The sequence below is a fragment of the Canis lupus genome, chromosome 20 (genome assembly GCF_011100685.1).
Source record: "Canis lupus familiaris isolate Mischka breed German Shepherd chromosome 20, alternate assembly UU_Cfam_GSD_1.0, whole genome shotgun sequence".
Lineage (NCBI taxonomy): Eukaryota > Metazoa > Chordata > Mammalia > Carnivora > Canidae > Canis > Canis lupus.
Window position 1 is genome coordinate 34,116,231 of NC_049241.1, and position 26,689 is coordinate 34,142,919.

General features: G+C 39.3%; 1 protein-coding gene across 1 annotated transcript in view; it reads left to right on the forward strand.

Annotated features, from left to right (window-relative positions):
- The window catches only part of ERC2 (ELKS/RAB6-interacting/CAST family member 2), a 946,536-nt gene that overhangs the window by 23,419 nt on the left and 896,428 nt on the right, over window positions 1-26,689 (forward strand). Inside the window, exon 3 of the mRNA XM_038566126.1 lies at window positions 9,989-10,783. Coding sequence (XP_038422054.1) covers window positions 10,127-10,783 — 657 coding nt within the window. The 5' untranslated portion in view covers window positions 9,989-10,126. The remainder of the gene's footprint in view (window positions 1-9,988; window positions 10,784-26,689) is intronic.

The following is a 26,689-nucleotide window of genomic DNA, read 5'->3' on the forward strand; positions in this document are numbered from 1 at the left end:
TCTCAAAGCTCCTTCAATAGACTGAACCCAGTTTCCCATGGCAGAAACTTCCCTCAAAAAGGACCCCATATTGACTTCTTTCACTTCCATGTTTTAGTGCCAAATTCTTTCCTGAGTCTTTCCTGGGATTACTTTCTAAATGAACCACTTGTACCCAAATCCTTGTCTCAGTGTCTGATTTGGGGAACCCTGCCTGGCACACTTGGACCTCCTCAGGAGTCATAGCCTTTTTTTTTTTTTTTTTAAGATTTTGTTTATTTATTCACAGGAGACACAGAGAGAGAGTGAGGCAGAGACATAGGCAGAGGGAGAAACAGTCTCCCTGTGGGGAGCCCAATGTGGGACTGGATTTCAGACACCGAGTGCAAGACACTAGGATCATGCCCTGAGCTGAAGGCAAATGTTCAACCGCTGAGCCACCCAGGTGTCCCAAGGAGTCATATCCTTGTACACAGCATTATGCCCTACTGCACAAGCTCCACATGGCTATGGCATGTTTCTAGGAGTTTCCCTTCTCACCCGCTTTGTCCATACAGGCTTCTCCATGACTTATCTTGAGTCCCAATCAACAGCCTGCATATCTCTTATCTTTTTTTTATTAAAGATTTTATTTATTTATTCATGGACACAGAGAGAGAGAGGCAGAGACACAGACAGAGGGAGAAGCAGGCTCTGTGCAGAGAGCCTGATGTGGGACTCGATCCCAGGTCTCCAGGGTCACACCCCAGGCTGTAGGCGGCGCCAAACCGCTGCGCCACCGGTGCTGCCCCATATTCTCTTTTTTTAAATGAATGAATGAATGAATTAATTAATTTATGATAGTCACACAGAGAGAGAGAGAGAGAGAGAGGCAGAGACACAGGCAGAGGGAGAAGCAGGCTCCATGCACCGGCAGCCCGACGTGGGACTCGATCCCCGGTCTCCAGGATCGCGCCCTGGGCCAAAGGCAGGCGCTAAACCGCTGCGCCACTCAGGGATCCCTGCCCCATATTCTCTTATCTTGAAGTAGTTGTTTTATTCCTGGTAGCTGTAGTATTGTTTGTGACCATGTTCATCTCCCACAGAGCTCACTGAATCTTGGGCTTGTGACTGGAGTATCAGTGATTTTCCTCCAGAATCCTTTGTGCATACTGATTACTCTCCTGTATGGCTTCCTGTTTTGCAAACCAAGAGCCTGAGGAGGTGCAGCTTTGATTGGATCTGTCATACCATGACAAAAGAGCAACATGCTTTGAGAGAATATAGCCAAGAGACCTAATTTGGATGGGATAGACCTTGTAGAGAGTATGCTATTGGATGTTGTGATCCAAGTGATGATTAGGAATGAGCCCTAGAGAGAGAATAGCACAGGTAAAGCTCTGAGTCAGGAAAGGACTTGGTGCAACTGAGCATCAGAAAGAAGACTCAGGCAGAGTCATTGATTAAAATGGCAAGAAAGGAGGCTGGCAGTATTGACATTGGCCAAATCCTGTAGAGCCTCAGGCCATGGAAAGGATTTTGATCTTTGTCCAAAGAGCATTGAGATGTTTTGAAGGGCTTTAAGTGGGTCAGGGGAGGTATTTTGTGACCAGAAATGTACTTTAGAATATGATGTGCGAGACAGAAGGAGGAGGATTAGAAAAGGAGAGATGCTTTGGGAGGGTATGGGAAAGCTGAAGCAAGTCATGCTGCTGTAATAGGGTAGTGACAGTAGAAGTGGAAACAAGGGAGCAGATGAGGACAGATTTTGGATGTAGAATTGATAGGATTTGGTAATGGACTCAAACTGGGTGGTGAAGGAGGATGAATTCTTTTTAAAGATATTTTAGGGGCAACTAGATAGCTCAGTCAGTTAAGTGTCTGACTTTTGGTTTTGGCTTAGGTCATGATCTCAGGGTTGTGAGTTTGGGCCCCCATATCCGGCTTCAGGCTCTGTGTGGAGTCTGAGATTCTTTACCACTTCCTCTCCCTCTCCCTCTCCCTCCCCTCACTCCCCCGATTGTGTTGTTTTCTAAAATAAATGAATAAATTCTTTTAAAATATTTTACTCATTTATTCATTTATTTATTCATGAGAGACAGAGAGAGAGGCAGAGACATAGGCAGAGGGCGGAGCAGGCTCCCTTTGGGAAGCCCGATGCAGGACTTGACCCCAGGACCTCAGGATCACATCCTGAGCCAAAGTGCCCCAAAATATCCTTTTTTTTTAAAAAAAATATTTTATTCATTTAGGGATGACTAGGTGGCTCAGAGGTTGAGCATCTGCCTTTGGCTCAGGATATTTTATATGGGTAAGAGTGATAAAATATAAATGCCTATAGGGGCAAGAATGAAAAGAGAGAATCAGACTGAATATAAGACCATAGGGGGTGGTGGGAACTATGGCAAACTGGAGGGGACATACTCTCTCTTGAAGGTGTAGCTGCTGGTTGATTCTAACTGTTGTTGTCATGCAGGAAAATGGGTTTGACATTGTCTGATTTTTTAGATTTTCAGGAGATGCTGAAATCTGTATTTCAATGTGAAATGTCTGTGTCTCTCTATGCTGGCAACTAGATCAAAATTCTAAAGAACACTGTGCTAGCCATATATAACACATCTGCGGGCAGCATCTGGCTTCTGGGCAGCTGCTTCTTGCTTGAAATTTGTTCTACACTCTGTCTTCCTCTAGAAGAATTTCAGAATTAACTGTAGTCTGTGACACAAAGTTTTTTAAAAGTTGGGGATGCTGAGAAGAAAAAGAGGATATTTTAATTTGGGCTAAAACTTGGGAGATACTGATGATCTCAGCTCACACGGTCTGTCAGCAGGACTCAGGTGATGGGCTGAGGCTGAGATCTGTGGAAATAAACTTAACCTAATTTAGAGCAGATAGAAGGAAGTGCTTTCCTCTTAAAATAGACCATTCCAGACCATGATAGTCTGAGACACTTGAGGTAGACAGAACAAGGCTCTTTTCCACCTTGTTTCTCTCTGAGCTTATAGTTCAAGAGTCCATAAGCCTTTTAAATAATGAGTGGATGAGTGTATGTTTTATTTATGAATCCATATGCAATTAGAGAAAATATTCTTATAGGTTCATAATATCATCTTTGATTTGATTTTGTATTTGAGCCTTAAAGGGAACTTACCCTCAAACTTTGAATTTTATTCATGAGGTGCTTTTGAAGTGAAAGGTGTCATGCAATTAATTTCTTTCGTGTTGCATTCAGCAACATTTGTCTGTTTTTGTGCTCAGTTTAATCTAATTAATAATTTATCCTTCTTGGTATTGTACATTGCAACTACATAAGAAAGCAGGTATTTTTAAGAGTTTATGAGAAAGCTCAATAATTGAGCCTATCTTGGGCTCATAATAGTATTTGAAACAGTAAGATCTTAACTTTGGCCTCATTTCTTATAATGCATTTATAGTTAGGTAGAAAAGCTTAGAAATGGTTACCCTGAAGTCAGTCATGGGAAATAGAAGGCATTATTGCATTATTGATTGCTGAATAAGGTTGATCTCTTTGCTCTTTCTCAGGGATTCATTTTACAGAACTAAAAAAAAATTCAGGATAGACGAGAATTAGGAGACTACAACCCAAAAAAGCCCGAGTGTCAAAACAAGTACCTAAAAATATATCAGGAGACTTAAACACAGCTGGGGGTGTGTGTGGGGGGGTTGTGAGTGACTCAGTAGAACAAGTAGGAATCATGAGGCTTAGGAGGACATGACAGCCATGGGAGCTCTCCTTGGCTTACCTTGTCAATTGGGCGTGCCTCATCTGTGAAATGAACATCACCCTTTGTGCTACAGCTAGCTATAAGGGCAGAATTATTCCAGGAAACCATCTTGCTCTTTGTCAATCTGGAGAAAGAGAGTAATTCCCCAAGTATTGGGCCTAGGTTGCTAACGACAATTTATTGTTAAGAAGCAGATGTGTACTGATGAAGAAATCATTCTGTTACCATTTTGATGGTCTCTGAAATTCCTCTTTGATTTAGTAAGTCCTGTGGAATTGTATGTAATGCCTCTTGTCTGGTGTGCTTTGGAGTAAGCAAGATCCTGTTTCCTCACTTCTTAGACACACATACTCATGATAATGGACTTGTATTCCTTTTGACATTCTGGCTTCTCTGTTGAGTGTTTGAAAAATAAATACAGAATTACATTATTTCTTGTTCTGGTAAGGTCAAAACTCCAACCAGTCATTATTTTGATCTTCTGAATTTCCCTCTGAGAGATCAATTTTGATTCTTTTGGATCACCTTTATGTCCTTGCCCTTAAAGCAGCGCCTGGTCCCTGTAATCATCTGCTCCTCAAACCAAGTTAGATCTGAGATGAAGAAGACTCAGAGAAAGTCTATTCTAATAGGTAAAATTTCCATAGATAGAAGCTGTGTCTCAGCATTCAACACTGGAAATTAGGCTGATGCTTAAAAAGTAATTATTACATGAATAAATCCAAATGTTCAGTGAAACATTTTCAGGTTTTTTGAAGGGAAAAAGGAATCTCTCACCAAATAAATTTGGGAAGAGCTACATTACATGCTCACTATTAGAAGAGTCACAGTACACATTAGTGTCCTAAAGTCTCTGAAACATCTTGGTGTAAAATCAAAACCCTGTTAGTCTTGTTTATCTAAACATTTGCCAAACTGTTGAGGAAGCAGTGGCATAAAGCAGAACTGGTGTAGCACGCTATTGGTACTTAAATACTTCTTAAGGTGTATTTACTGAATATGTAGAGCTATGATCCTGAGTTGGATAATTCAAGTATTTTTGATAGCCTTGAGAGAAGATGGTGACTTCCAGAATATATTGAGAGTAAAGAGTAGAGGCTGCTGGAGGTGAAGTAGTCAAGGGTAAGGATGGGAGTATAAATTGTTTCAACATTTCTAGGGAATTTTGATAGTGGGTATCAAGAGTCTTTAAATTTTGATCTTGTAATTCTACTTCTGGAACTTTATCCTAAGGAAATAATAGGAGATGTATACAAATCTTCATCAATCAGAATACTAATTATGGTATTTCCATTTTAAAAAGAAGTTATCTAGGTGTCCCAAAATAGATGATTGGTTGAATAAATGATTATATAACCATTGAGTGAAATATTAGTGACTGTTTCGCTTCTTTTGCTGCATAGCAACAACCAACTTCCCCTTCCTCAAACTTCGGAGACTTTAAGCAAAAATTCATTATTTCCTATCACTCTTTGGGTTGATTGGGTGATTCTTCTGTTACACATAGGGTTGGCTATCACTCATGCACCTAATTTCAGCTGGCTGGGCTGGAAGATCTAAGATGCCTATCTTCAGAGTGTGGTGTCTTAGTGCTGGCTCTTAGCTGGGATACCTTAGTTCTCCTTCTTGTAGCCTCACTTCATGTGATGTCTCAGCTTCTGGGATTTTTCTGTGAGCTCTCTTTCCAGTAAGCTAGCTTGGACCTTAAATCTCTGATTTTTAAGGCTGCTATGCCTCTTTAGAGCTAGGCTCAGACCTGGAACAGTGTCACTTCTGCAGCATCTGCTGGTCCAAGCAGTCATAAGGCCTGTCTAGATTCAGGTGGAAGAGAAATAGAATCCACTTCCTTGTGGAAGGCGAGACAAAGGTGTACAGGAAGAGAAGTTGGTGGCCATCTTGGAGACTCATGGTAGCCATTAAAAATCATGTTTTATTAAGACATTTTATGGCATTAATGTTAAGTGGAAAAAAGAAGATGACATTGAGATAAAACATTAAAGAAAATGGAAAGTACAATATTTTATATAGAATATAACAACTAATTTTGTTTAAAATTACATACACAGGCACTTAAAAAGAATTGGAAGGAACAACATCAACTTATTAACAGATATTGTCTATCAGTGCCAGGATTGGGAGTGTTTTCATTTTCTTCAGTATGCATATCTATACTTTAAAATTTTTCTATTATCACCTATCAGCTGTTTTAACAATTAAGGAAACTGATAATTTATTGGGTCAACTGGAAAGTCTTTGACAAATTTCAAAGATTAGAAACATGTATGTTATATTTCATGATCCCATGCCAAAAATTAGAATCAGTCAAAATTAGAACCAATTAGCCAAAAACTTTTAACTACTTTAATATTTAAATATATCTTTCTGAATAATCCCTGGCATAGGAAAAAATTCAAAAGAGAAATAGAAAGCTAATTTATAGATGACAAGAGTTCTAAACATAAAATCCTGGAATACGCAGCCAATGTATATAATTTTACATACATTCATCAGAAAATATGATTGAAGATAAATGAACACTTTATACAAAAAGGCAAAGTAAACACAAAGAAAGTATAAATTATTATTAATGATAAAGAGATACTGATGAAATGGAAGACAGAATGTAGTAAAATGTATCAATAAAACAAAAGTTATATCTTTAAAACACTAAAAAAGTACACAAACATTTGTCATATGGTTGTCAAGAAAAACAAAAATACAAACAACATTAGGAATAAGATGGGGGCATAACTGGAGGAGATTTAAAAACAATTTTTTTTTGAGATTTAAAAATTTTTAAGGAAAAATTACACAAAGCAATACCAGTAAAACTGAAAACTCTGAATGGAATGGACTGTTGCTTAAGAAACATTTTAATGATCATTGGTACAAAATAGGTAACACACCTGAGTAGATCATTAAGCATAGTGAAAAATAAAAGGTAATCAACAACCCAGCCCACTGAGTTTTATGGGTGTGTTCTGCCAAACATTTCAGGGATAGAGAAGTCTCTTACTATGCTAACTGTTCCAGAAAATCTGAAAAATGGAAAGCTTCTCAGCCCATTCCATTACACTAACATAAACCTGATACTATACCTAGAAAGAGAACCCAAGGAAACATGGGAGCTATTGTTAACATGTTTTGCTCTTTAACTAGAGAAACATTGTTTCAAATAAGTTACTATATGTTTGTATATAGTATGTTATCTGTGTGTTGTGTGCCGTGTGTTTCCAAAATGATCAGATACACTTTTTATTTATTTATTTATTATTATTTAAATTATTATTGTTATTTTTTTAAATCAGATCCACTTTTTGCTGATTATTGCAATTCACCAAAGCCTAGGTCAGTTAGGCTGGTAAAATCACCAAAGATGAAATCTGTGTGGGTATACATTTTGTCAAGTTTGAATTGGGACCTCTAACCTAGCTAGAGACCTCAGAAATATCTGCTTCTATACACAAGAGGAGAAGACAGGGGATGACAAGTTAGATTTCATCACTTCTAGGAAGACAACTCTATAAGTGGTGGCTCAGTTAGAATCTAGATTCCTAGATTCTAAGCATAGAAAAAGATAACAAATTCATTTAGCTGTTGGAATTATAGAAGGGAAGTTCATAGTGATGAACACCTATATTAAGAAAAAAAGAAAGATCTCACATAAATATCCTAACTTTACACCTTAAGGAACTAGAGAAAGAAGAATAAACTAAGGCTAAAGTTAGTAGAAGGAAGAAAATCACAAATATCAGAGCAGAAATAAATGAAATAGAGACTAAAAAGACAATGTAAAAGATCTTTGTTATAGAAAATTTCACGCATACAAATAAAAGCAAGAGAAAGAAAACCACTTGGAATGCCAACACTGTTAACATTTTGATGTGTGTTGTCCCAGTCTTTTCTGTAAGTTAGCATGTATGTACGTGTGTTATATAGAGTAAACCATAAACATGTTTTGTAGTCTGTTTTCCCCACCCCTGCCCCAACTAGTATGTCATGAACATCTTCCATTTCATTAACTATTCATGTTGTAGCCACATTATTCTATTTGGTGTCTGTCTCTCTCATTATTTATGTAACTATCCTATTGTTGGAACTGTTGATTTATCTTTTCTATAGAACAGATTATTATGCAAAAATCTTAGATACAAAATGATTTTTGCATATTTTCAAGTGAAAGAATATAAAGCTCTGAGCAACATAAACATATGAAACTAAGTTCCTTAGTTAGAATCAGGAGTATAATTCTTTGTAGGAACTTTTTAGGGAAAGGAGGAGACTTTATGGAAAAATATTTCTTCATACTATATATGAGGACTCTTTAGGGTATAAAGCACAGATACCCCAAATAGAATTGAATGTGATGAAAAAAGAAACTTATAAGTGAATGTATCCGTTGTCTGTTGCTCCAGTAATGCTGCAAAACATCCAGCTGCAGAACATCAGTCAGTGACATACTAAGAAGTGTTTGTTTAGTCCATATTTGTATTGGGCTCATTGGATGTCAGCTAGACTTGCTCATGCATCTGTGGCCTGCTGCTGGTTGGCTAGGCAGCTCTGCTGATCTTGGCTGAGCTTGCTCAAATGTTTTGGGGTTGGTTAGCTGTTGGCTAGGACACCTTGACTCTATTTTATATTTCTCATCTTCCAGCAAGCTAGTCTGGGTATATTCTAATTACTATTGCAGAGGAAAATGAACAAGAGAGTAAAGACACAAGTGCTACTACTTCAGGCCTCTGCTTCCTTCACACATGCTACCACCTATGGGCCAAAGCAAATCATATGAGTGAACTCAGAGTCAGATTGGGAAGGCACTGCCAAGGACACAGACGCAGGAAAGGATAAAGAACTTGGGCCATTAATGCAGTCAGTCTACCTGGCACATGTAACTAAAATGGCTTGGGGTAGATGTACCTTCAATGACTGCAGGGTGTCAAGTGACCCAGGGTGTCAAGTGATGTCACTTGGTTTGATTTTTCATACTATCTAAAGTTTGGCTTTGCTTTCCTTTGCATTAGCTTCACTTCTAGGGAAGCCATTTCCACATCAGAAGCTCCATCTCAAAAACAATTCTAGCTGTAAAAGAGCTTACTTTCCTAGTTATTTCCAGCTAAAGTATGGTATAAATCTTTTTGGGCCAATGTGGGTCACATGCCCATCTCTAACCTAAAGTCACTCAGCTACTTAGTGTTAGAGTGGAAATTTGAACCTTCTTTTGTGTCTTTCCAAAATCTGTGGTCTTAGTGTCTAAAAGGTGAAGAAAAATAAAGTACGCTAAGAGGAAGAGCAGGAGGCCATGATGTACCCCAATAAGGCCATTTGGGTCCTAACACTGAAGGGATAATCGCAACCCTGTAGCCCAGCCACATAAAATTCTGCACCAAAGTACTTGACTAACCATGTCAGGGAGCTTCTACTACTTTTCTCCAAGGGATATGGGACCAGGAACTCTAACATGGTGTATTGTTTCCTTGTGCCATGTCTGTTTAGGTGTGAATTAGTGTGGAGTGAATATTTAGGTCAATCAAAATGCAAAAGAAATCCCAAAACACCAGCCTGAAAGAAGTGTGTGAAGAGAGAAAAAGACAGGACTACCATTTTCTCTGGTAATAGCATTTAGGATCTGGCTAGATATATAAGAGTCTTGATGGTTGAGCCACCTCTTTTTCTTCTAGCTCCAAAATGGCCAATAGGTTCCAACACCTGAGTCAATGTGAGCTGATTGGTGGTAAACTATCTAGAGTATTGTGTTGAGAAGAGTTCCTACCTTGGTGGAAATGAGGACTAGTGATGTCTGGAATGTGTACAGGAGGGGGACATAAAAACATGCTTGGCTGTTATTTGATATCCTAGGAAGCAAATGCTTCTCAGAGTCGCTGTTAAGCCACTTGTGTATGAGGGTCATGCCCTTAGGATAATGGAGTATTTTATAGCTAGAATTCTACGACGAATTCTATGGTGAATTTTCTAGAGGCCCCACTGTCACTTAGCACAAGTTAAAATGCAGAGCTTCATTTTCCTGAGGAAAAATGAGCTGCTTCTCTGTTCTGAGAACTTTTAAGCTTGTTTGGGAGCAAGGTGGAAGAAATATACAAAATGTTCACATATAGTAAGTAAAGTTTGGGGCCACTTTCTCAAAAATAGAATACGGTGTGACTGTTTATTGTTCATGTATCTATCATTATCATCATTGACCCATCAATATATTTTTAAAAATATAATCTGAATCTGAGTTCTGAAGAAGTTTATTTTTTATTCTCTTTTTCTTCCCTCTTTTTCAGATCTCTGGAGCCTTTTTCTGGTACAGATTGTGAAAAGAATGAATTGAAAATTCTGGCCAATAGTGGAAATATTGGCTTAACCCTCAACTTAGTATAGTATTCCTTCTCTTCAGTAGCACCTCATAGTAGAAGAAAAAAATGTATGGAAGTGCAAGAACAATCACCAATCTGGAAGGTAGCCCTTCTAGATCTCCTCGTTTGCCAAGGTCTCCTCGTTTGGGCCACAGAAGAACAAGCAGTGGGGGTGGTGGAGGAACAGGCAAGACACTGTCCATGGAGAATATCCAGTCCCTTAATGCGGCCTATGCTACGTCTGGACCTATGTATCTGAGTGATCATGAGGGGGTGGCTTCGACAACTTACCCAAAGGGCACCATGACTCTGGGAAGGGCCACAAATAGAGCTGTATATGGAGGCCGAGTCACAGCCATGGGGAGTAGTCCCAATATTGCTTCTGCTGGACTTTCCCACACAGATGTTCTTTCATACACGGATCAACATGGTGGTCTGACTAGCTCATCCCATCATCACCACCACCAGGTCCCCTCCATGTTGAGGCAGGTAAGGGATAGCACAATGTTAGACCTTCAAGCCCAGCTCAAGGAACTTCAGAGAGAGAATGACCTTCTCCGGAAAGAACTAGACATCAAGGATAGCAAGTTAGGATCTTCCATGAATAGTATCAAGACCTTCTGGAGTCCTGAGCTCAAGAAGGAGAGAGTCTTGAGGAAAGAAGAAGCAGCCCGAATGTCTGTCCTCAAGGAGCAGATGAGGGTTTCCCATGAAGAAAATCAGGTAGGTTATGACTTATCTCAGTGTGTGTTTCAGCCTTGGCTTCTCACTGAGTAGTTGATGCTTTTCAGATGGCACCACAACCTGTGCAGAAGAAAGTTTGGCATCATCAAGAAAACTATGGTTTAGTTCATGTTTGACTTAGAGACTACAAAAGGGCATAAAAAATATGAAGTTATAGTTTGTGATCTTATTTTCCAATGACTTTTTCATACAGTTGTAGAAGAGGGGACATCATCTTCATTGCCTAACTTTTATACTCGGTTAATTTTTTTTTCTTTTTCAGCACTAACAACAGCAGCTCAGGTGTACTGCCCTCTGCACCGAAGAGGAACATGTTAATTTTTGCAAGAGTAGACACTTTAATGGCAATATTTAGAGAGCCACATTTGACTGGTGAATTATTTATTTTTGAAGTTACAGCAACTTTATTTCCTTCTAGAATGAGTGGAGTTTATTCTCTAGACAGCAAACCAAATAATATTAAACAAAATAATATTCAACTAGGTGGAATGGGTTTGGTATCATGTTAGAGAAACACAAAAACTTTTAACATGGCCTTTCCTTTATCCATTCATATTACATAAGCATGTACTATGTGCAAGGTACCTTCTTACTCTTCTTTGATCTATCTTGCATGTTATATAGCAAGATTAGTTTTCCCTGTGTCTACTTGCAGTTATGCCATTTCTCTGCTCTAAAGCCCTCAGTAATTACTTATTGCCTTCATAGTGAAATCTGTCTCTTAGGCTGAGCTGACAACACCTTCATTTGGAAGGCCTGAGCCAGCCTTTCCAACCTTATCTCAGAATGGGCACATCTCCTATGTTACCTGCACTACAACTTGGTAATTCCTGCACTGACTCAGGGTTTTCCCCCTCCAGTCCTTTGCTCTTTCTGTTCCCTTTCCCTAGTGGCCTTCTCAGCACTCCCTCTCCTTGCCTCTTCCCTTTCAGTGTCTGCTGGTCTCCATTTCCAAATCCTACCTATTCTGTGGGGCTCATTTCTCTACTGCTGTCTTCATAAGGGCTTTATGAGTCCAACATGCCTGGGTTTAAATCCCAGCTTCACCTCTTACTAGTAATGAGATTAGTGTTATGAGACTGGAAGAAGAGAGTACCGTATCATTTCGTGGAAAAATTTCCAGATATCATTTAACTTTGTAGAAATTTAAGATAATTCTAACTTGGCTGAACTAGATTCTTTGATAATTGGTCTTGATGTTGGCCTCATGAAGCTCTCTGCCTTTCTTGGGGTTATCTGCTGGCCCTCCTATCTGTTTCCCTGGATACCACCCCTTGGAGTCCAGGTATCTTTAGAAGCACTTCTGATCTGTATGAGAATCTGCTCTTCATTCTGCTTCTGCATATAAAAAGCAATCACTTTATCCCTTTGACTATCTGACAGAGCCTCTGCTTGTTTTCAGATGTGGAAATGTGATTTTTAGTTGGAGGAGAAAGTTTTGTTCTTCAATCCTAAATCAAATTAATGCTTTTCACTATTATTTCTGCTTTTTTCCCCCCTGACTTTGCTGGTTCATGATGTCCTTGTGAACCTGTTACTGCTATGTGTATTTCCCTAGTTCTATACTGGTTTTCTTCTTTTTTAGTTGTTTTGGAAAATGGTTACAGCAGTTTAGAAATGATGCAAGTAGTGACAAGAGATTTCAAAAGCCATTCTTTAAATTGTCAGCTCTAAAATTACTTTTATTTATGCTGCTATCATTAAATTTTTTTTGAGCATAGATCCCCACTTATACACATATTTATTTATAAACTACATGATATGCTATTATGCTAATGTATTATGTGTTTTTTCTGACATCTACACAGAATTAAATATGGAAGTGACTAAATAAAATAAATAATATATTGATGTACATTTTAATGACACACAAAACCTTCTTGCTGTTGTAAAAAACATTTTAAACCCCTTGTATATTTCATAAAAGTTAGTTTAGTTTAAACTAGGAAATATTCGTAATTCTACTTAACTGTCCCATGTTGCCATCAGCTAGAAACAAGTGAATGCTTGAGAGTGCTTCCAATAACCCTTCCAAATTCTGGAAACTACTATGATCACAGGCGATCTTGGACATTATGGGTGCCATATGACTATGTGACATATGATCCAGTAAAAGCCCCGGTATTAATCTATAAGTAATGTGCATTTTCTTTCTTAGATTAAAAATGTGAAAGGAGGAAGAAGCATGGAGAGTTTGAAAAGTCAATTTCTTGCAGTATGAGGTAGTATTGTGAAGTAAAGAATATAAACATTGACCAAAAGCAAGTTATTTTTTAAAAATTGAAGCATCTCTCCTTCTCCTATGGGAATTATACCAGGATCTGTTTTAGGGGTATATGAGTACCTGCTTCAGGATAGGGTAGATCCTGCTGCAGCAATCAAATCTTGCTGGCTTAACACATCAAGAATCCTTTCTTATTCACCTGAAGTGTGAAGTAGGTCAGGTGACTCTCCAAGGTAACCCTCCTCCAGGCAGTGACTCAAGATCCAGGGTTTCTGCATCTTGGCACATGGCTTTAAGAGTTGCTACACCAGAGAAGGGGGGTGCATGGAGATAGCACATTGGCTCCTAGTTCCTTGGACTAGAAGTGACACAATTGCAGGGGCTTGGGAGGTATAGTATAGTCCTTACCTCTTTCCAGGAAGGAGAGTCAAAGATGAAGGGATGCTAGAAATTTCTACCAGTGGGGTTTTTGTGTTTGTCAAAAAGTGGAGCTAGAGGAAATAAAATTTGGGGAACAATCCGGACTTCTGCTGTTGCTGCTGTTTCTATTATTACTGCTACTGCTACCAATAGACATCTGTTGAGGGCTTACTATATGCCACACATTGTTCTTGGAGCTTTGTGTACATTATCTTATTTACTGTTTGCTTCAATTATTTGGAGTAGGTGCTAGACTTTTCACATTTTACAGATCAAAAATAAATGTAGAAAGAACAAGCAGCTTGCCCAATTCACATAGCTAGTTAATGAGAGAGTTGGCTATACGGCTTTGGTCTGGTTCATGCCAATGTCTAAGACTTAACTTTATGTTCCCTAACTCCTTATAGGATCACTGAGCTGTGAATATAATCTTAGTAAAATAGGAAGATTATATGTGTTAGATGAAAAAAATGAGTAGTTCTGATAGAATGATTAAGAATGTGATTTAGTTTAATTGGGATTTTTATTCTTAATTAGGAATTTATTTTTTTTTTTTTTTTTTTTTTTTTTAAATATTTTATTTATTTATTTAGGATAGTCACAGAGAGAGAGAGAGAGAGGCAGAGACACAGGCAGAGGGAGAAGCAGGCTCCACGCACCGGGAGCCTGATGTGGGATTCGATCCCGGGTCTCCAGGATCGCGCCCTGGGCCAAAGGCAGGCGCCAAACCGCTGCGCCACCCAGGGATCCCTATTTCTTTTTCTCAGAAGTGGTTTTTTGTTCTGTTTAGAGTTCTACATTTACTATAACTGACTATAATTTCCCTTTAGAGTAAAGAATCTTTTTTTTTTAAAGATTTTATTTATTTATTCATAGAGACACACACAGAGAGAGGCAGAGACACAGGCAGAGGGAAAAGCGGGCTCCATGCAGAGAGCCTGACGTGGGACTCCATCCAGGGTTCCAGGTTCACGCCCTGGGCTGCAGGCGGTGCTAAACTGTTGCACCACCGGGGTTGCCCCTGCGCCACCGGGGTTGCCCTAGAGTAAAGAATCTTCCAAACTTTTTCTATATGGAAGAAAATAACGTAAAGGACAGGAGGGACGTTTGATTGTGGTTTCTTACGCACAACAACCAGAGACTGCATCTACAAATGTAGTTCTACCAGTGGGTATTTGGATAATTAGAAGTTTACTAACCTAAATTCAGATGATCTAAAACAATTTGAACTATACTATATGAATACAAATGGGAAGCAAGTCCATCATAGAGTGGAGGTCAGGAAGCTCAAGTGCTCTTGTATATGAAATTCATGGTTCTTTGTATTTAATGCTTAGTAATACAAACCTTTACCTTTATGTGCAGTGTTGAAGAGGGCTCCCACTTATCAATTCTTTTGCAGAATATTTTGAAGTTCTAGTGATTCTGTCCAAGGGAGCTGAACCCAACTCCAGATCCAAGGGAGGATGTTGAATATTCTTCCTGTGTATAGGAAGTACAGGACTATATGGAACCTTGGAGGCAATGGGTAGGGCACTGTGACCAAATTTCTTATGTGCAAAGAGTAAATACTCAAGTTCTTGGATGGATATTCAACTCCAGACCTCCTCCCCACTCCTCTCACCCAGGTTCTCTCCAAGGCCCTACTTCTCAGCCATGTAGATCTACATGAATAAAAATACATGTGGGACCACCAAGAGTTGCAGTATTGGCATTTGGAGTCATTGGCATGTTTGTAATAAACTGGGGTGCATGGATGCACAGTTACACTTACATTATCACTTGTGCTTTTTGCTTCATGATGTACTTTCTTGAATGGAAGAAGAGAGTGGTGGAGTATTATAGACAGCTGATGTTTTGGAATGATGTGAACCTATAGCCTGTGCTCTCAATGTCACAACCGTACACTGATTTGAAGAGAAGTGAGAAGAAATGATTTGGAGTGGATGTTTGGCTGCCACTTGAGGCAGTTCCCTTAATATTTGTAATAGCCTATGGAGTTAGGGTGGATGTTGGGGACAGGAGAGTGCAAGTACTAGAAAGTTAAGTGAAATAATTTTCTCCAAAAGTTTATATGATTATCTTTTCTTTAAAGCTCCATTTATTTACCTGCATGATAGAGATCAGAGAGGGAAAACATGGTAGAGAAGAAATTTTCAGAAAGTTCATAAGGACTTATGTCTTATAGTTCAATGCATATAAGTTAATGACTTTTCATATTCTAGAATTTTTTGGTAATTATTAACTTTATATTTTTAATAGACTACTTTTTCCGAATTAGATGTGTATTCAGCAATTTTGAGACATTTTCCTAACACTTGCATGGCTAGCCAAGGATCTGCATGAATATAAATAGCATCACATGCTGGGAGATTGTACTCGATCTAATATTTACCCATCTTGTGCATGCAGAAGTGGGGCAAGGTCACTGGGAAACGTAACCTAAGAAGTGTAAGTAAACCTGCCTGGGAAGGTTTATGGCTTTGAAGCAATGGTTATGTGATCATTTCTATTTCTGGCTTAACACAATAGGAAATAATCCACTTTAAATCAATATTAATCTGGGTTTTTGATGAGTTTTTGAGCTAGTTTCAACATATGATTTATTGGTTCTTATTTTGAGCCTGTAGCTTGAACAGGTCAAGATGGGTCACATTTCCATGTTTCTTTTATCACTGTTTTTTGTTTTATTTGATTAACTGTAGGGCCATTTTACCAGGGGTCATTAAGCTCTGTTCTAAAATACTCCTATCACTGGGAGTGTCCCTGTATGAAGAGCTGTACCAATTGGAAGTGGGCGATAGAATTCACTCTGTCTCCTGTTGGGAAGGTAGTGAGGCAGTTGCACTGTGAAAGGGTGTCCATGAATAGTTAAATGCAGCTGCAGTCACTTTGAGTACTAAGTATTTGTGAAATCAAGGGCTCAATCTTGGAGTGTCCAGATCCATCCAGTTTGTTGATGGGACTTAAATATAGTCACTACTCAGATAGACCTGTGTTATCCCTGTGCCTTCTTTCAGGCTCCATTCCTTCTGCTACTCTGAGCCTGAGATCCACGATCCCTCAAAGCCAGTTTTTTAAAAGTATATCCAGGGAAATGATACTTTCCAGAGGTGATTTTCCAGTCAAATAAACTAGAGACATGAACATCCTAGATATTCCTATCCTGAAAATTCATAATGCATATATTATGGGGTTGAATTATATTCCCCCCCAAAAGATATATTGGAATCTTAATCCCCTGTAACTCAGAATGTGATTTTATTTGGAGATAAGGTCTTTATAGAGGTAATCAAGTTAAAATGAGGTCATTTGGGTGAGCGCTAACCCAATATGTCTGATGTCCTTACCAAAAGGGGAAATTTGGACACAGACATAAAGATGTACAGAGGGAAGACCATGTGAAGAGACAGGGAGAAGATGGCTATCTAAAATCCAAGGAAAGAGACCTGTATTCTTCACTTACAGTCAGTCCTCAGAAGGAAGCAACTTGGCGATTCCTTGATCTTGATCTTCTAGCCTTCAGATCTGTGAGACAATAAATTTTTTTTGTTTAAGCTACCCAGTTTGTGATACTTTGTTATGGCAGCCCTAACAAACTCATACAATATATCAGCATGTGAAATGAAATACTCTAACTCTTACAGGTAAAAAAATTAAGGGGGCATCTCAGTAGGTCAGTCAGTTGAACGGGTAAGCATCCTACTTTTGATTTTGGCTCAGGTCTCACGATCTCGGAGTTGTGAGATTGAACCCCCCCATCAGCCTTCATGCTCTGAGGAATCTGCTTGAGATTCTTTCTCCGCCCCTACCCCCATTAAAATAATTTTAAAAAAAGAAAAACATTTACTAAGTTTGCTTAACCCCAGCAAAAACCATGAAATTTTATCTTAAACCAAGCATCTATGTATTGAACAGCTGTTGCTGCAGTAATGCTGTGTAACAAGCCATTTGTGTAAAAAGACAAGCATTTACCTCTCCCTCATGTATCTGCAGGTTGGGTACAACCTAGTTGGGCAGGGCTGGGCTTGGGACATTAGACTTTAGGATGAAACTTGGCTTCAAATATGTTCTACATGTGTCTACATTCTCCTTAGGACAGAAGCTATTCAGGAATTCATCTTATGGTGGATCACAGATGCCAAGAATCCAACCAAACCACACAGACATATTTAAAGCCTCTGCTTATATCAAGTCTACTAACATTATATTGCCTAAAGCATGTTACACTGCCAAGCCCAAAGTCAGTGGGGTCAGGAGAATGTACCCTCTGCCAAGTCATGTGTATATATATTCTGTTATATATGTTAACATATATATGTTATTATTATATATATATATAGTTTAATATATATATTTTTAAATAGTCTTATTTGTTACCAACTATAAATGTTCCTAGAACTAAGGGAATAAAGGCCACACTTTGGGAAAGACTGCTTCAGGAGTAGCTCTGGAAGCAAGATATTAGTTTGAGACCTGTGAAGATAGATGAGCGCTTTCAGCATGGTCAAGGGTTCCTTCAGTGGCTGGGCCTTCTATAGTGTCCTAGTGATGACTCTTTAATGGCTCGACATCGGGCTTCTCCCTTTCTGCCTTATGTAACTGCCAATGAAATCCAAGTGGGAGATTCTGGGAAAGGTTTTGTTTTCTTAATAAAAAGAGTAAATGTTACCAGCAATGCTCCTTTCCCCTTCTTCCTGTCTTGAGTGTTGATATGTTTCCTGGAGCTATGTCAGCTGTGTAGTAACCATGAAAGAGAGGGTATGCCAAGCACAGAAACTATGTCCTGCCATCTCTGAGCACTTCCAACAGCACCCATAGTGGCTAGTCTCCAAACCGCTAGTCATGTGAGAAAAGCCACTAGTGGTTTAAGTCACTGTTGGTTGGGTGTTCTATTACTCGCAGCTCAATACTTTCCCAAATAATAAAATATAAAATTATTATTAGTTTTTAAAAGATTTTATTTATTTATTCATGAGAGGCACAGGGAGAGAGAGTGAGAGAGAGAGAGAGAGAGAGGCAGAGACACAGGCAGAGGGAGAAGCAGGCTCTAAGCAGGGAGCCCAACGTGGGACCCGATCCCGGGTCTCCAGGATTACACCCTGGGCCAAAGGTGGCGCTAAACCGCTGAGCCACTGGGGCTGCCCAAAATAGAAAATTATTAATTGATAACTATTATTCATAATAATTATCAGTCATGATAACCAAAAAAATAGGTGCATTTCAATGAGGTGAAATGAGATCTTAAAGGACTTTACATGTTAGAATGAAGAAACCTACTTACTAGTTGTATTGGGCAACACTCCAAAGTAGTGACACAAAAGCTTTTCAAAGCCTGTGTAAGTGAAAAAGGACTATTTATTAATTCCTGTAATGAAATTGTAGAAAGGCTGAAATGTGGAGCTTGGGGTTGTCTAGATCCAGTGCCTCTCTCCATTGTTTCATCTCTGGTTCTTGGTATCTATCTCTATCTATTATATAAGCCTTATTTTTGTCTTTCATGTGGTGAGTGGTCTTGGCTACCAGTATCCTAGGGTCATAACTGAAGCATGTCTTCACTTCCCATTTGGAAAATTTATAGAAGGACTTTGGTCTTGCCTTGGTGATATCCTCCCTCCAGAACTTGGTGAGTATGTATGGCTGGGGCAAGGGGAAGGTTTGTGAGAAGGGGTTACTGTGACTGGTGACACCTTTAGACTGCAGGCATTGGGAGATGAGCAGTTCTTTATAGGAATTGAGATGAAGGGCAAAGGGTGCTGTAGGACAAAAACAGATGTTCATTGCACTGACTTGAGCTGTCCTTAGTCACCCTCTTTCTTCAAATATCTTAAGGGTTTATAAGTCATATCAAGAGACTGGAGATAGCTTGGGTGGCTCATTTGGTTAAGTGTCTGACTCTTGATTTCTGCTCTGGTCATGAACTTCAGGTCATGTGATCAAGTCCTGTGTTGGGCTCCTAACTCAGTGGGGAGTGTGTTTGAGATTCTCTTCCTCCCTCTTCCCCTGTGACTCCCCTGCCATTTTATCTCTTTCTCTCAAGTAGATAAATAAATCTTAAAAAAAGAGAGACTTGAGAAATTAAGGCAATCAAATGTCATATAGGTTTTCTTCATCTTAAACTCTGATTCAGAGTATGAGTGTTTATGTATGCTTTCTCCAATGTTATGTAGGCATACAGATTTAGAGCTGGATAATATAAGCCAGTTTAGCACCAAAGCATAACTTGAATTTTAGAAGGACATGTCCTGAATTTTAGAATGACAACAACAACAAAAAAGCCTACCTCCTCATCTTGAAATAGTCTTCCTCAGCTCTTCAGAGAACTGTAGCTTTTGTCTACCTTTCCAGAAAGGTGGAAAAACTTTGGTCCAGATTTAGGTGATGACCTACTTAGACTGAAACCACAATTTTCAATGGCTTTCATGGGTAGGTGAAAACTTCCTTTGGTTCTGAAGATAGATGAGATGGCACGGAGCCAACAGTTGATTTCTTTGTTTGCTAGAATGTAGGAGAATGATTTGAAGTGAACTACACACATCTTTGTCACAGATGTCAGCTGGTTTTTGCCTCAGTAATCTCTTGCAGTCAGTCCTAGGATCAGCCATGTGTGCTGCATTAGTAGCCTTACAGATTTTTATTCCCAGGTTTTATTTTATGAAAGACTTGGCTAATCGGGGGAGGAATATAAACATTCCTGTATGCGGGACTTTAGGAGAGCTAAATGACTTCCATCTTCCATTTTCTTTCTGGTTCGTTATTTTGGTGATGGGATAGCAACAACACATAAGCAACTAAAGAAAACATTTTGGAATATTTCAGTGGATAGATTATTTTAGTCTTACTTGTGCCAAAGTTCTTTTTGAAACCAAACTCTAAGGGGGGAAGGTAGAGGGAGTGGTCACCCCCAAAACATTCACTGCCTAATAAAATTCCCTATAGACAACATCCTCAGAGGATTTTAAGAAGCAAGTCTATGTTGACAGGAGAAAAGTAACAGAGTGATTTTTATCGCCAAAGCAGATGGGGTGGGTTCTGAACCTAGCCTCCTCTGGCCAGAGTGCAATTTCAGTTTCTATAATTAGTTGCAGGTGGAGTTCTTGTGTTGTTGTTTTGGAGTCCGCCGACATCTGTGTGCAAATTCCCACCACCCCCAGTTGGCATTTGGACTCAATAAGTGGTTTTGGCTTTGCAGGAATATAGAAAATTGTAAATCTATTTCACACACACACACACACACACACACACACACACACACACAAAGCTGCTCTAAAGGTCAGGTTCTGAAAGCTGTGGAAAGCATTTTCAAAAGTTTGGGAAGTAGGTTTTAGGCAGAGTGTGGGCATGTAGCCAAAAGTTAGGGCAGCTTGACAAACGGAATTCTGGCACGTGCAATTTCTTCTCTGTTCTCTGTAAAGCCAGCATTTGATTATACTTTGGAAGTGATATGCAGCCATTTTGTTTTACAGTGAGAACATTCTGGAGAGAAAAACTATAACTACTTCCTGTCTTATAAACCCATGGCGGGGCTTGCACTGTCCGGTTTGGCTTTATATAGGATCAAGTTAACTTGTTCTCACATGAGGGCAATTTGCCTCCCAAGGGACATTTGGCAATGTCTGGAGACATTTTGGTTGTCACTTACTGGAAGGGGTAACATCCAGTGGGTAGAGGCCAGGGATGTTGCTAAACAGCCTAAAGGGCATAGAACTGTGCCGTACATTATCTGGCTAAGAATGTCAATATCTACAACGATGAAAAATCTTGAGTTAACTGGAAGATTACTGTATCTTCATTTTTCTTAATACTTTGCCTACACTCAATTCTTTTACTTTGTGATGATCAAAATGTATGTGTTTATGCAAAAAATATTCATATAAAAGGTAAAACCTAATTCAACGTTGTGTGGGAAAGAATTAGTTGTGAATGATGTCTTTTTTTTTTTTTTTTTAAATAACCTGGACGAGTAACCTGTGAATCTTCAAATACCTTCTTTTAGAGGTAGACATTTGATAAATAGAGATTAATCTTTTAAGGAAATAGACAACCTGGGCAGCCCAGGTGGCTCAGAAGTTTAGTGCCGTCTTTAGCCCAGGGCATGATCCTGGAGACCCGGGATGGACCTGCATGGACCCTGCTTCTCCCTCTGCTTATGTCTTTGCCTCTCTCTCTCTCTCTGTGTCTCTCATGAGTAAATTAATAAAATCTTTTAAAAAAAGGAAATAGACAACCCTTTAAGGAAATGAAACTTTTTATTTTTTTGAGTGAGAGAGAGAGAGAGGAGGAGCAGGAGAAGAGAGAGAATCTTAAGCCGACTCTATGCCTAACATGGAGCCTGACATAAGGCTTGATCTCACAACTCCGAGATCATGACTTGAGCTGAAATCAAGAGTCAGACACTTTAACTGGCTGAGCCACCTGGGCATCCTGGAACCTATTTTTTTAAACCCTAATTTTTTCATACCTTTGCTGGCTTTTTATGGTGTTTTTTTGAATATGTCTGACATTGATCTTGAAAAGGAAAGGGAGAGAGAATAACCATTTTTGAACTCCTGTTGTATAAGGGACTTAATAGTTGCTTTCCGTGTGTGAGCTCAACAGCTCTGCAAAACATGTGGCATCCCCATTTTATAGATGAGAAACAGGACTCAGGGTGATTAAATGGCCTGCCAGAGAGTAAGGAGAGCTCACCATTAGGTAGAGCTGGAATTTGAATTTGAGGTATGCTTAGCTTCAAAAGTGTGTTCTTTCTGTTGTCTGAAAGGGAAAAACAACAGATTTGCTTGAAAACCAGGGAATTTGGTGTGGAAATGGAAGCCCTAATATACAGCGGAAGTAGGAATGTGTTGCTTGACAGTATCTTAAGGATTCTATCAAGAAATTATACAGGTGGGCAGCTCAGGTGGCTCAGCAGTTTAGCGCCGGCTTCAGCTCAGGGCGTGATCCTGGAGACTGAGGATCGAGTCCCATGTCAGGCTCCTTGCATGGAGCCTGCTTCTCCCTCCGCCTATGTCTCTGCCTCTCTCTCTCTCTCTGTGTCCCTCATGAATAAATAATAAATAAAATCTTAAAAAAAAAAGTTATACAGGAAGGAGCATCTGGGTGGCTCAGTCGGTTAAGTGTCTGCCTTCAACTTGGGTCATGATCCCACGGTCCTGGAATCGAGCCCCACATCGGGCTCCCTGCTTAGTGGGGAGCCTGCTTCTCCCTCTCCCTCTCCCTGCCACTCCCCCTGCTTGTGCTCTCTCTCTCTCTGTCAAATGCATAAATAAAATCTTTTTAAAAAAAGTTATACAGGAAGGACAGAAAGCCAGAGGAAGGAAAGTAGCATGTTGTCAAGAGCAACAGAGGAGAGAGGGCAAGCAGGAAGGAGCAAATGCATTCTTGTCACATACATGAGCAGAGGAGAATGCCAGAGGAAAACTCCTATCTTGGAAACCTACCCAGAAGGATGGGAGGAAGCAACTTCAAGGACTGGCTGGAAAGTTAAAACTGTAGGTAGCAGAAGAATGAGAATTTCTCACAATGCTCATTAAAGGTCTGGCAGATCCATTCAGGTGGTTATGACTTTGGCAAATTCATTGGATCCATAAGAGCAGAGCTTCAGAAATGGGGAAGTTCTTTATTACACATTATTGTACTCCAGTGAGGATGCTCTCACTAATCCAGTTAGAATTCTTCCTAAACTTGCCTCTTTCTACAGGAATTTCAAGGTACATGGGCAGCTTCTTGGCCCAGGAGTCATCTCAACTGGAACTCTTAGCATCCTTTTCGGGTGGTTTCTGACCTCACTGGAGTGACCACACCTATTCAGGATTTGGTTTTGGGTTGTTCCAAATCTTGCGTCTACAAAGTCAGAGCTTTCCCTCTTGAGAGTCCCAGCATTCTTGGTTTCTACCTCTCCCAGCAATTTCCTCCTATGAAACGTTTTCTTTGTCCTCTTTGAGAATCCAGCTCATTTTTTACTAATTGATTCAATCACCATTTATTTAAGGGAGAATGTAGTTGCAAGTAGGAGAAACCCATTCAAACCTGTTGAAGGGAAAAAGAAACTTAATAGGAATATACAAGAATTCTTTTCAGACCCCAAGTGTAGGTAGGGCAGCTAAGTGTCCTGGGGGATTGGGATCAAGTTAGTTGGAAAATAGTCAGGAATAAAAGGACACAGTCAGTTGCTCACTATTTTTCTCTCATATCTCTTACTTTCTCTCTTTATATCTGTTTTTATATGCTGCTTGTGAAAAAGTGGCCATTCAAGAAATGCATCTACTCCATTCAAGTGCTTAATAGAGTTGACTAGAGTTGCTTGGTTTCAATTTCAAAATCAGAGAACCGGAAGTCTGATTGGCCTAGCTTGAATTCCAGAGTTTTACTAGATCCAATCAGCTGTGGCCAAGAGAGTCATAAGAACCACAGTCTCTCAGCAGAGCTATAAAAAGACTCTCTGAGTAAGGTGCATGATGGGTAGATTCTCTAAGGAGGGAACATGAGGATAATAAGGTGGGAAGGAGAAAAGGACAGCCCTTGCTGGGAAATAAGTTTGTGCAACACATAAATGGGAGCTTGCCTGATTTCAGTTTTTAAGAAGATCACAACCAAAAGAAAGTTAACTACTATCACTTCTGTAGACAGCTGTTTTAACAACAATGTCAGTAGTCTTTTGGGATCTCCTGACCTTCACACCCACATTGTCAATCTCTACCTCTGATTATGCCCACTGGAGAAATTCCAGATATGGTATTAACTGACACTAGGATCAGTTCATGCTCTCTTATTTTAGTGGACCTATGTGTTCTCTTTATATAATGTCAGATCGCATCCTCTGTGGAACTTTAAAAAATTCTCCACTTTTCGTAAACTCTTTTAGTCTTTCTGGAGAATTAGGTCTCCAAAGTGGATGAGACTATGATGCCAGTTACAAACTTTTAGAACTAGGCCTGTTATAATCTGGCATCTTCTATTTTAAGTTACAACAGTTAACTTGAGTTCTAAAAAGTATTGTTTCCTGAGCATATATTATCTAAAAAGGAATTGAAAAAAATTAAAATTCACTGATTTGTCCCTTGGATGAGCTTTCTGAAATATCCATGTAAAATAACATAAAAGTTCTCAAGGAATCTTGGAACTATAGGAATAAGTAAATATATGAGATGGAAAGTTGGACAGTACACATGATGACCAAATTTAGAAATTGCTCAAATTTAGAAATGTAGCAAATAATAAAGTTTGCTTTCTCAAAATTTTTAAACTTCTGTTTGTGGTTTTTAACTTTGGGGAGCCAAGTACTCTTTTAGAGGCTAATGAAAACTTTTACATCTTTAGAAAAATGTACATAACCTGAATTGTGCACAGCATTTCACTTCCTTATTCCCACTCCAAACCCTGAGAGCATCTGAGGATATTTAGGTAAAACCTCTGACTAGGTATTGCCATTTAATATTACATATTGCACATTTATTGGGAATAAATAGTTCTTGGTAGTTAATGAATGAGCTCTTGGTAATGTGAGACATATCTTCAGCTCACAGCTCTTCAATTTTTGCTGAGAAGCTGGGGACATGTGCCAGGATTTTGAGGATAGTTAAAGGGTTTGTACATTGGGAGGGTGAAAACTGGTAGATGGACAGTACCACATTCACTAAACATATTCAAGTACAATATCCTAGAGGTGGATTTTAAAATCCTAGATTTAAAATCTAGGATTTTAGTTCACACTCAGGAATAAGTTATCCCAGGAGAGTTTGCATGGTGTTGGATGTCACTCTGAAATATATGTTTAAATATTTTCATTAAGGACTTTTGGTTCATTACGTTTGTTTTGGGGTACCTTGACAGTTTACTCTACCTTGGTACTTTACTTGAGCATGAAATTTGGGTTAGGAAAGGAAGCTTCTTGTTCAATTCTCTTTGTGAGAAGAGCCCTTGCTTGATGTGAGTTTTCTCTCTCTTCTGTAGAAGCCTAGCCAGAGTCCAGGAGAGTGGGCACAGCATCCTTCCAACACCCAGATAGTGTAGGGCTTCTGAAAGAGGTTGGGGAGGGGGAGTTGGAGAAAGTCTGGGCTACTGTCTTTCTCAGGCAAGCATGTGAGTCCATGAATCACTTTTCCATCTAGCACACCCACCTGACTACAATATGTTCTCTTGATAAGAATAAAAATGATCAGTATAGCTTGTAAAGCACTTCCTACGTATACCCTAAATGAAATAATGATATTTCAGACACTGTGCTGATGGGCTCACATATGGTATCTCATTTAATTTTCATGATCATTCTGTGAAGTAGGTACTGCTAATAATGTCACCATTTCAGTTGTGAGTAAGGCAAGGCTAGAAGAGAGATCACTTTGTCCAAGGTTACAGTTAGCAAGTGGCAGAGCTGGAGTTGAGCCCAGGCAGACTTAACTCCAAAGTTGGTCTCCAATAAGTCAGCCCTGATTGTAGTATGGAGTGGCCAGCTAGCTGTGTGTACACAGGTGATCTTAGGGCAGGTGTGAACTCTGCATTACACAATTTGGAATCCCAAGCCACTGGGCTTTATAATGAGAAAGTCAGTGCCTTTCCAAATCTCATCTAGTACTTTTGATGAACTTGAGTGAGAAAGTCTCAACTTGGTATCAGTCTTGACCACCTTTTTAATACCTATTAGGTGTTTCTTGCCCTCACTGTAGGATGTGGAGTGACATTCCTAAATGATGCTTATATTTTTGCTCTTTATATTTGATATGTTGTTTAGTTTCTGTGAGCAGACTGGTAATGTGGCCTTAGTCGGGCCTGCCTTCTTGGGTCTTGCTTGACTATCTTTGACAGTTTGAGAGCACCAGATTTGGAGGTGGATTTCTTGGGTTCCATTTCCAGGTGTGGGACTTCAGGCAACTTTATCTTTCTGAAATTGTTTCCCCACTTATAAAATAAGTGTAATAATATACTTGCTTTAGGGGTAAATTTACTGTGGGAGTAAATTTAACAGGATTTAAGTTTAATTGGATTAAATGAAGGAGTTCATGTAAAAATATTTAGCATCATGCCAACATAAGTATCCAATAATATCCATAGTATCCAATAAATATCCAAATAATAGATAATGGTGATAATCATGAGGGAAACCAATCTGAGGACAAAGGCATCACATGGGGAAGTAGAGTTCTAAAAGAAAGGCAGAGAAATGGAATCAGAGCCATACTTGAAGATTGCCCCATCTTTGATCTTCCTGCAATTTGTATAAGCCAGTTTGAATTCAGACTTTG